The sequence below is a fragment of the Sorghum bicolor genome, chromosome 1, assembly GCF_000003195.3.
Source record: "Sorghum bicolor cultivar BTx623 chromosome 1, Sorghum_bicolor_NCBIv3, whole genome shotgun sequence".
NCBI lineage: Eukaryota > Viridiplantae > Streptophyta > Magnoliopsida > Poales > Poaceae > Sorghum > Sorghum bicolor.
This window is the reverse complement of record NC_012870.2, coordinates 65,005,246-65,016,889: the sequence shown is the minus strand read 5'-3', so window position 1 is coordinate 65,016,889 and position 11,644 is coordinate 65,005,246. Positions and strand designations below refer to the sequence as shown.

General features: G+C 51.6%; 1 protein-coding gene across 1 annotated transcript; it reads left to right on the top strand.

Moving 5' to 3' along the window:
* Positions 256-1,978, top strand: LOC110434482 (peroxidase 2-like). The gene is made up of 2 exons (XM_021458609.1): positions 256-661; positions 822-1,978. The coding sequence occupies exons 1-2, from the start codon at positions 425-427 to the stop codon at positions 1,596-1,598; spliced, it is 1,014 nt and encodes a 337-aa protein (XP_021314284.1). The 5' UTR covers positions 256-424; the 3' UTR covers positions 1,599-1,978.

Genomic DNA, 11,644 nt, shown 5'->3' with positions numbered 1-11,644 from the left:
CATATCTGACTTTAGGACTACAGTTCTCATTCGTTGAGCAGCCTCTGTCCAGGGTTAGTGAAGTGCTGTTGTCTAACAGACTAATAAAGTACTTAATCCTCATTTTTTTCCTTGCACCGTGTACCACATCGGAAAGGTAAGTAATGAGTAAACAATGGTAGAGCAAATTGCTCACCAAACTATCTCTTATTCAAATTTTAAGCCCATGCATGTTGTCCATATGGCTAGCATAATATGACATATGGTCAATGCCCTGCACCCCATCATATCAGCCTGCTGCTTCCAGCTATAAGTATCTCCTCACTTACAGCAGCAACTCCCATCACTTCTTAGTTCTGAATTTCTCTTGACTCGATCAAACCTCTTAGAGCGAGTGGCCTGAAGAGATCGATACGATACCAAGCACATATAGCAGACACATATCATGGCCATTGCTGCTACTTCACCCAAGATGTCGTCCGTTTTAGCCGCACTTAGCTTGCTGCTCCTAGCCGTTGCGTGCCAGGCCAGCCCTTACTACCCTCTGGAGCTAGGGTACTACCGTTACAAGTGTCCCCAGGCTGAGGCCATCGTGAAGGCCATCATGGAGAAGGCCATCGCCCAGAACCCTGGCAATGGCGCTGGTCTCATCCGTATGCTCTTCCATGACTGTTTCGTCGAGGTACTTTACTTTATATATATATCATCTAAGAATGGATTTATTACATTGCAACATACATCGTCCTTATTACAAAACTATAGGAGTATAAAGTAGTAGCTATAGACCCCTCTCACTGTTACTGCCTAATTAATTATTTCACTGTTGAGTGTTGACTATCTAGGGCTGTGATGCTTCCGTGCTTCTGGACCCGACCCCGTTCAGCCCGACGCCGGAGAAGACAAGCCCGCCCAACAACCCAAGCCTACGCGGGTTCGAGCTGATCGACGCCATCAAGGACGCCCTGGAGGCCGCGTGCCCCGGGGTCGTCTCCTGCGCCGACATCATCGCCTTCGCGGCCCGCGACGCGTCCTACTTCCTGAGCGGCGGCAAGGTCCGCTTCGACATGCCGGCGGGCCGCCTGGACGGCACCTTCTCCAACGCCTCCGAGTCGCTCAAGTTCCTGGTCCCGCCGACGTCCAACCTCAGCACCCTCGTCTCCAGCTTCGCCGTCAAGGGGATGTCGGTGGAGGACCTGGTCGTGCTCTCCGGCGCGCACACCGTCGGCCGCTCCCACTGCTCCTCCTTCGTCTCCGACCGCCTCAATGCCTCGGTCCCCTCCGACATCAGCCCCGGGCTAGCCGGCTTCCTCAAGAGCCGCTGCCCGGCCAACCCGACGAGCAGCGGCAACGACCCCACGGTGATGCAGGACGTGGTGACGCCCAACGCCATGGACAACCAGTACTACAAGAACGTGCTGTCGCACACCGTGCTCTTCACCTCCGACGCCGATCTCCTCACGTCGGCGCAGACGGCCAAGCTGGTGCTGGACAACGCCAATATCCCCGGGTGGTGGGAGGACAAGTTCGAGAAGGCCATGGTGAAGATGGCCAGCATCGAAGTCAAGACCGGCTACCAAGGCCAGGTGAGGAAGAACTGCAGGGCGATCAATCACTACTAGCTACATATTGATCAACTTGCCGCAGTGCAATGTGGAACACCTTGAGAAAAAAAAAACTGCACGGTGAGGATCAGTCGGTCCAGGTTGTTGTTGGTGAAAAAAAGTGCACGGTGTTCTCTCAAAAAAAAAGTGCACGGTGATTGGTGAAGGATCAATCGGTCCAGGTTTTGTTAATTGTTGGTGTTTAATTTGTTCATGAGCTGCAAGCGTGTTGTTGTACGACATGGCAACTGTTGTTATTTTTTTTTGGTGTCTTCTTCATTTGCCTATGATTTGTTCAAAACATGGAGAGTTTTGTATCTGTTATATATATTCTTTGGGTTGTGTTTCTGTATTTGGGTTGTTATTGTGAATATAAAGTTTAACCAGTTCAGTTCATATACTACCTCTCTGTCCCAAAAAACTATGTTTGGATTACGTACATCCAGCAACTCCAACAACTCCCCTATCTCCTGCCTCCTTTCTCTTAAATTTTATTATAGAAGAATTTAATTTCCTTGAAGGGTTTATTTGGCTGCACTTCAATCCACTCTATTACACGTGAGTTGAGAAGGACAATTAATTTTCTACCATATAATCCCTTGCAACCTATGTAAATTGTACATGGAAACAAACCTAAATAAGGGGTGTTTAGTTGGGGATGTTAAAGTTTAACATGTACTATAGCATTTTCGTTTTATTTGACAATTAGTGTCCAATCATGGACTAATTAGACTCAAAAGATTCATCTTGCAAATTACTCTTTAATTGTGTTTTTAGTTTCGTAAATAGTCTATATTTAATATTTCATACATGTGTCTAAATATTTGATGTGCCGGCCAGTAAATTTTATCAAAAACAACCAAATCGGGCCTAATACATAGGGATGTCTACTTATAGCACAGTTCCCTAAAACCAGAGGCGGACCTAGTAGTTTACTGGTGGGCCCTAAAAGTACCCTAGGTCTAGTTGTACTTGTACATGGTATTGGGATATACAATTTATGTGTAAACTAAATTAGCATGTATCAGGGCCTATTTGAAAAAGCTTCACGTTTAAAAACACAACTCCAAAGGACTAGCTCCACCATGGATTAGGGCTCCTACCAAGGAGAAGAAACCTCTTTGGCTTGCAGCGTAGCTCCAGATTCAGAAAATGCAGATTGTGGTAGAGTTGCCACATGTGCCCATGGAAGGTCGCATGTTAGGTTTTTTTTTTTATATAAATCTAGCATACATGAGCTATTTGGTATTGGTTTAAATATACTTGTAATGAGCATCCAACATTGATGCAACTAAAGAAACTCATGGCAACACATGAGATAGATAATTAACCATGTGTTCATGATAATATTTCAACACAACAATTGTTCAAACGTAGAAATTTAAACTAAAAGATTCAATGTATACTAGTCTTCAGTTACATGCTAGTTCCAAGCAAGCAGCACCGGGCATGAAAGGAACAAACAGTTAATCAAGAAGCTGGTTCTTTATCGCAACATAACTTGAAGGATAAGTGATTATTGTGTTATTGCTTATCTAGGAGAAACCTATCAATGTCATACTATGTGGCCGACCTTGTCGACACTACTACAAAAAAAACTTAACCGCGACCTTTTCAAACCCCCCTCGGAGGCGGGCATAATTTTGAACCGCCTTAATTAATGCCTTAGATTAACCGAGGTGGGCATTTTTATTAACCAAGGCGGTTATAAGTAACCGCCTCGTAAAATCGATTAACCAAGACGGTCACCTTAAAATGTCCGTCTCGGTTAATATCGATTAACCGAGGCGGTTGTTCTAACAAAAACGCCTCGGTTAATACATTAACCGAGGCGGGCACACTATATGGACCGCCTCGGTTAATACTGGCCCATCTAGGAGCCCAGACAGCCCATCTCAGCCCGATAATGTGCTCAGCGTATATATAGATGAATCATCGGAACCCTAACTCACTCCCCCATCCCCCGCTGTCAGACCCGACCACTCTTCGCGCAATCCCGTCGCCCCCATCTTCGACGCCACATCTCCAATCCCATCGTCCCACTCTGCGCACCTCCCCTCCCCGAGCACGGTCTCTCTCTCTCTCTCTCTCTCTCTCTCTCTCTCTGCGGTGAGCTCAGGCGCTTGTCGACGAAAGCTGGTCGGCAGTCTACCTTGGGGTATACCCACGGTAGTAGTTTATCGGTAGACAGTGTGCAAACTACGAACTCGATGGTGACGCAAGACACGGACAAGCTTTTTATCCAGGTTCGGCCGCCGAGTTGGCGTAATACCTACGTCCTGCGTCTGGTTGTATTGATTTGTGTTGAGAGAATATGATGCGATGTGTCCTAGGGGGGTCCCTTGCCCCTCCTTATATAGTCTGGAGGGCAGGGTTACAGATCTGGAAACTAATCCTAGTCGGTTACAATTGCCATGGATAATTTGATATCAACTCCTATTCTAACCGACTAGAATCCTGCTTGATCTCCACATCTTGTTTCCTTGCACAAAACTCCAGGTTGTCGGATCAAGCCTTGAACTCGTCTCGTAATGGACCAAGCCTCCTGGCCGAAGTCTAGCCGTAAGGGTATAGGGGTTTATACCCCCACAGCTAGTCCCCGAGCACCATGTATTGTGATGTAACACGCCGTCTTGAGCTTCTTCGATCAGTGTGGCTTGACGTCTTCAATAAGCAGGAAAGTCGCCCGAACAGTTGCAACGGTATTTTGACCAACTCAAAAGACAGTTGATCAACATTGACATCGAAGAAGCAGGTTGTTCGAAGAATGCATGATGCTCTTAAAAAAAATTTCTTTCCTGGTGAAGTGTGCCCACTTTACCTTTTTGAAAGGTATAAACATCAAAAAAGCAAGCAAATTCACCGCTAGGTGAAGTGTGCCCACTTAGTCCCCGAGCCTGGTAGTAGGTGACGTAGGCACGTGGTGCCAGGGTCAAAAGAAAATTCCCCAAAGTAGTTTTGAGACTGAGATGCATCGCTAGATGCATCGTACCGATGTAGTCCCCGAGCTTGCTGGAAGGCGAAGTATGAGCCTTGTAGCAAGGTCAAAAGTGAATTTACCAGTCCTCGAGCATGTCATGCTCGTCTGCAATTGAAGAGACCAATCGACCAGTCCCCAAGCACTAAGTGTGCTCCTTGGAATTATATGTTGCTATACCGTACGACCAGTCCCCGAGCGTCGAGTGCTCGGTGGTCGGTGCATGCTTTAAAGCTTTGAGCTGATAGACTGGGCGACCAGTCCCCGAGCGTCGAGTGCTCGGTGGTCGGTGCAGTCCTTGAAGTTCCGAGCTGATAGACTGGGCGACCAGTCCCCGAGCGTCGAGTGCTCGGTGGTCGGTGCAGTCCCCGGATTGTTGACTCACTGGCGTATGTGTCTTCTTATTTTTGAAAAGATCTTTCCAGTTAAAGTTGACGTGACGAGGCCTCCTGACGGGGTGTCAGACGGATGCATGAAAAGTTGCGCCTGACAACTGTACAGCCGCCCTTTGCATGGTTTGAGAAAAGGAAACCATCAATTGGTACGAAAACTCCGCCGCATTAATTGTCTATAATCATTGTAAACCGAAACGCCGCATCCGCCGCATGGCCTGCCCACTTCCCGAGAATACAGGAAGTGGGAGAGGTGGAGTTGCGGGCTATAAGAGCCTAATAGTTCCGCCTGTACCGCTTACCCTGCCATTGCCTTCAAACCTTCCGCTCTCATCTCCTCCAATCTCCTGCATCTTCCTAACTCAAGCCCACATTCGCACCTCTAATGGCGAAGAGCGACTCCAGGAAGAGGGCCGAACTGATGGCCAAGGAGTGGAAGAAGTCTCGCAGCACCACAAAATCTCTTGGTGACCTCGTCGATATGAGGCTTCTGCACGGCCCGGAGCTCGGCGGCTGGAGGGCACCGGAGGGGGAGAGCTACCCCGACCCTCGCGCCGGTGAGATCGTCGTATTTGAAGATTTCATTAAGAGGGGTTTTGGTGTTCCTGTTCATCCTTTTCTTCAAGGTCTTCTTTTGTATTATGAGATCGGGATTTGCAATCTGCACCCGAACTCAATTCTCCTCATTTCCACCTTTATCCACCTGTGCGAGGCCTATGTTGGCATAGAGCCGCACTTCGATCTTTTTCGGTATCTTTTCTGCTTGAGGAAGAAGGGAGCAGTTGGAGGCTCCAAGGTTGCAGGTGGAGTATACCTCAACCTTCGTGATGGAATGAAGAATCGCTACCTGCACTGCCCATGGAACACTTCCTTGACCGAATGGTACAGGAAGTGGTTCTACATCAGGGAGGAACCGGGCAGCTCCACGTTCTGCGACGTGGGATACATTCCTGAGAGGAGGACGAGCTGGACCGACCGCCTGGAGTTCGACGGTCCAGTGGCGGATCTCATGAAGCTGATCGACTGGTCGCGCCTGGACAGGCTTGGCGTGGTCGGCAACTTCATTTGCCGCCGGGTGATGCCCTGCCAGAAGAGGGTGCACTCGGCGTACGAGTATGCCGGAAGCACGGACCCGACCAGGATGCGGCCGGAGATCTTGGAGAAAGCGGAGGTACAACAGCTGTTGAACGAGCTGTTTAACTTCGCGGATGGGGGCTTCATCCGTGGCAGTGATCGGGTGCAAGCCTTCAAGTTAGGACGACCAGCACCAAAGGTATGTAGCAGATTCTGTTTTAGCATTCGTATATCGTCTGCAGTTGACTCATCTCTGTTGCTTTTGCAGATCGGCGATGTCGACCGGTGCACAGTGTATGTATCACTGGCACCGGGGATGGAAAATCCTGCGGGAGAGGTCCCGCCAGAGGAGGACGCTGCTCGGTGTACTCATTACACCAGCAGTGAGGAAGACCAAGCCCGCCCCATCCCGACCTCCGAGGAGAGGGTAACGGGGAAAAGGCCATTGCCGGCAGATCCCTTGCCGACACCGGAGCTGCCGGCAGATCTACCGGCGGAGAGCAGCCAAGCACCGAAGCGTCGTCGGCTCGTGCGGATCGTCGACGACGACGACGACGAGGAGGCTGCGCCGTCGTTGGTCCGACGGCCTCGGAGCCGCCCAGACAATGCGCCGGTCGCCACTGATCGAGTGGCCAGCGGCGCCGCTGCCCCGCAAGCTGTCGAGATGGGGGCACAGGTGCCGACCGGCCGGGCGAGGAGGAGGTTCACCGCGACCCACCGTCGGTCAGACCTGTAAGTGTTCGACTTACGTATTTTGGACTCCTCTTTGACTTTTTTTTTGAAATTTAACTTTTGTTCCTGTAGTGCGGCATCAGATGTCGACCCCGGCCAAACTGCCAGCCAGGGAACGGGCGAGCCTGCCCGCGGTTCTGGGGATGCGGCCCCCCAGACCACAGAGCAACCAACAGCTGCAGTCGCGCCTGGGAGCACCGAGGGGCTCCCGAGCGCGGCACCGACTACGACAAGCAGCCCGACCAGGGCTGGAGAGGCTCCCCCAACTGACTCCTCAGAGAAGGAAAGATCTCCGACCGCTCCTCCTGCCGGGGGGAGTGAAGTCCCCACGCCGCCCCGAGCAGGAGCCTCTTCGGCTGCGGGCTCCCCAGGTCTGGTCCAAGGGCCAGTAATACCTGGGACCACCACCGGGGGTGACGCAGCACAGGAGGAGGAAACCCGGGCGGCCTCCGATGATGAGGTGGAAGAGATTGAGGGTCGTCCCCGTGATGGCTGCCAACACGTGTATGTGTGGCGCCAACGCGGGGATCACTTTATCGGGCATGAGGAGCTCGCCGAGACCGAAGAGGCCGCCAGGGTGGAGCGCGCGGCCAAGCGCCTCGTCGACGAAGTCAAGGTAAGCGGCTTTTTGTACTGCTGTACATTCTATGCCTTGTCTTGCATGGTCGTTATATGCTTGCTTTGTAGGGCGCAATGAAAACGGCGAAGTACCGGAAACGGTGCTTTGACCAGATAGAAGGCGTCATGGCCGAGAACAAGGCCCTTGCCGCGGAGGTAGACCGGTTGCGGTCGGAGGTCGGGGAGAAGGTGGCCGAGATGAGTGCCGAAAAGGAGCGTCGTCTCGACCTCACTCGTCGTTTGGCCGACCAGTACCGGCTGCAAGAAGGTTAGTCACACGCTCCGAGCAGCTTTGCGTACTTGTATAGTTTGCTTTGCTGACCAGTTTATGATTCACGCAGACTTGGAGGAGGAGGTGGCGCGCCTCCGACAAGAGAAGGAGCAGCTCAGCCAACAGCTCGCCGGTGCGCTGGAGTCCGGGCGGCGAGCAGGAGAGGAATTGGATCGAAAAGACCGGGAGCTATCTGGTAATGGGTGCCGCCTTGTTGGTTGCTGCCTGCCCCTTTGTTTGTTTGGTATGCCGAAAATAACGCTTCGTTTCATTTGCAGTGCTCAAGGTGAACGCCAAAAAGCACCTGGATGATCTGATCAAGGACCGGGACTCCTGGAAGGTCAACTGTTGCAGGATCTGGAAAGGAGTGTCCCCGGTCCTAGACCTGATCAGTCCCGAGCTCCCGGAGAGCCAGCCCCGCGCGCCGCAGTTGACCCCGGTCGAGAAGGCGCAACGGGCGTGGGACTGGCTCCAGCAGTTTGTGAAGGACGCCGGGGAGTTTGCCGGCGCGCACGTCCTCAGCATGGTGCGCGCCCACTACCCCCTGGTCGACTTGAGCAGGCTGGAGAAGGGGTACCCAAAGGAAGTCGGCCCACAGGAAGCGGACGAGCTTCGGGGTAGTCTGCTGGACTTGTCGTCGACAGTGATCGGCGACATCAATCTGTGCGGAACGGCCACTCCTCCAGACCAGCCGAGTTCAGATAGGTCGGCCAGGGAGTTGTCGGGCGCGTCCGTTGCGGGAGATGGGCGGTCGACGCCTGCGGTCTCGACCAGCCAGGCGCCGGTGGCCCCGACCCCTTCGTCCGGGCAGCAGGGCCAGGCGGGTGATCAGCCCGAGCAGCTAGGCCAATAAAGTAGTCTGTAGGAATAGACTAGTGTCTGCCCGTCAGGGTATTTATTGTAAACTTTGTATGTAAAGTTTGTAGCAAAGTTTGCTTTTTGTCATGACTGTTGTTTTGAGCGCTGTAAGAATATCTGAGTGACGTGTCACCGTATTTGTCTTGGTTGTCGCTAAGAGCATCCATTGCAGGAGTTTTGCCGAGTGCTGTGTGTGACAAGGTATAGGCAAAAAATAGAGAATTTCATTATCAAAAATTATAAGATACTTACAAAAGAAAGTCATTAAAACTTTATGGATAGAAACGTCGCAGTTTGTCGATGTGCCAAGAGTTAGGCACTCGTGTTCCGTCTGGGTATGCCAATCTGTAGGACGTAGGTCGTGTGACCTCGGTCACCACGAAGGGTCCTTCCCAGGGAGTGGATAGCTTGTGCATTCCCTCCTGGCTTGTTTTCCATCGAAGCACCAGATCGCCGACCACGAAGGAACGGTCCTTGACGTTCCTGTTGTAGTATCGCCTGACTGCCGCGAGATATTTTGCTGTTCGGAGACATGAAACTAAACACTTTTCCTCCATGCAATTGATTTCGAGTTCTCTGGCGTTGTCGGCGGTCGCCTGGTCGAAGTGCTCGATTCTAGGAGATCCGAAGTGTATGTCAGACGGCAGGACCGCCTCTGCACCGTACACCATGAAGTAGGGAGACACCCCTGTGTTTCGACTGGTCTGAGTTCGGAGGCCCCAGACCACTGCCGGCAATTCTTTCATCCATCGACCGGGTGCTCTGTCGTTTTCGGTGTACAACCTTTTCTTTAGGGCGTCAACGATCATTCCGTTAGCACGTTCGACTTGACCGTTGGCACGTGGATGTGCCACTGACACATATTTTATGACTATGCCTCTGTCATCGCAGAAATCCCAAAAAGTGGTGCCAGTAAACTGAGTGCCCAGGTCGGTAATTATGCTGTTCGGGATGCCGAATCTGTGTATGATTTGATTGAGGAACTCCACAGCCTTCTCGGAGGTTGCCTTGACCAGGGGCATGTATTCAATCCACTTGGAGAACTTGTCGATTAACACGAAGACAAACTTGAAATTGCCCGGGGCTGGTTTAAATGGTCCGATCATGTCAAGGCCCCAGCAAGCAAAGGGCCAAGACGACGGGATGGTTTGAATTTCATGGGCAGGTACGTGGGTCCTCTTAGCGAAAAACTGACATCCTTCGCAATGCCGAACCAGTTTTTCTGCGTCGCCGACCGCGGTTGGCCAATAAAAACCTGCTCGGAAAGCCTTTCCGACCAGCGTTCTAGATGCGGCGTGATTGCCGCAGGATCCAGCGTGTATGTCCTCCAAGAGCTTGATACCATCATCTTGGGGTATGCACTTGAGCAGTACTTCGGAGCTTGCGTTTTTCCGCATGAGTTTTCCGTCGACCAGGATGTAGTTCTTTGATCGTCGGATGAGGCGCTCGTTCTCTGTTTTGTCCTGAAAGCCTGTCCCGTCTGATATGTATTTGATGAACGGGGTACGCCAGTCACGCCCACCGGTTGTCGGAGTGGCGTCATCTATGAGCATTGCCTCGGTGGGTTGCTTGTCGACCAGGGGGGAGCTTACGCTCGGCTCATGGATGTCCTGGACGAAAATACCCCGCGGGATTTGGGCCCGAGATGAGCCTAACTTTGACAACGCATCTGCTGCTTGGTTCTTATCCCGGACCACGTGGATGTACTCTATGCCATAGAAGTTAGTTTCCCATTTGCGAATTTCTTTGCAGTAGAGATCCACCTTCTCGTGGGTTGCGTCCCACTCCTTGTTGAGCTGGTTGATGACCAAAGCGGAGTCGCCATAGACATAGAGGCGCTTGACCCCCAGTTCAACGGCTAGTCGTATGCCATGCAAGCATGCTTCGTATTCGGCGACGTTGTTTGAGGCCGGAAAAAGCATCCGAAGGACGTAACGGAGTTTGTCCTTGTTGGGTGATACGAACAATATCCCAGCGCCTGCACCGTTGATGTTCAAGGACCCGTCAAAGAACATTGACCAGTGGTCTGAGACATCGGGAACGGAAGGCTCGTTGAGATCCGTCCATTCGGCAATGAAATCGACCAGGGCTTGAGACTTGACAGTGGTGCGACTCTGGAACTCCAGGGAAAATGGACATAATTCCATTGCCCATTTCACGATTCTGCCATTGGCGTCTTTATTGCGCAAGATGTCCCCAAGAGGGAAGCTGGTTGTCACCAGGACTCGATGGCCGTCGAAGTAGTGCTTCAGCTTTCTTGACGTTATCAGGATGGCGTATATAAGCTTCTGTATTTGTGGGTACCTGGCCTTGGACTCGTTTAAGACTTCGCTTATGAAGTAAACGGGTCTCTGGACCTTGAAGACGTGACCTGGTTCATCTCGCTCGACCACTATTGCCGTGGAAACAACCCTGTCGGTTGCAGCAATGTAAAGGAGTAGGTCTTCATTGGGCTGAGGCGCTGTGAGGACAGGTGGTGAAGTGAGGAAGGTCTTAAGCTGAGTGAACGCAGCGTCGGCTTCCTCTGTCCAAGAAAATTTTTCTGACGCTTTCAATAGTTTGAAGAAAGGGAGGCCTTTTTCTCCCAGCCTTGAGATGAAACGACTGAGGGCGGCCATGCATCCGGTTAGCTTCTGAATATCCTTGACGTTCTTCGGTGGTCGCATGTCGAGTACGGCTTTGACTTTTGAAGGGTTTGGTCGTATGCCGTCGCGACTGACGACGTTGCCGAGCAGTAGACCGGAAGGAACGCCGAAAATGCATTTCTTGGGGTTGAGCTTCCACTTGTACCTATTGAGTGCCTTGAAGGTTCGGTCTAAGTTGTCGATTAGGGTGCTCGCGTCCCTTGTTTTTACGACCACGTCGTCCACATAGGCCTCGACGAGGTCATCGCGAATCTCGTCGTGGAGGCATTGCTGGATGGCCCTTTGATAAGTGGCCCCGGCGTTTTTAAGTCCGAAAGACATGGTAGTGTAGCAGTATGCGCCGAAGGGTGTGATGAAGGATGTTTTGATCTGATCTTCTTCCTTTGGCGAGATCTGGTGATAACCAGAGTAGCAATCTAGAAAGGAGAGGAGTTCGCATCCGGCCGTTGAGTCGACCACCTCGTCGATGCGAGGAAGACCAAAAGGATCTTTAGGAC

Excerpts from the sequence above, each read along its gene's own strand:
- LOC110434482 (XM_021458609.1), top strand. The coding sequence starts at position 425 with ATGGCCATTGCTGCTACTTCACCCAAGATGTCGTCCGTTTTAGCCGCA. Across the intron at positions 662-821 it reads TCCATGACTGTTTCGTCGAG|GGCTGTGATGCTTCCGTGCT; the intron begins GTACTTTACTTT and ends TTGACTATCTAG.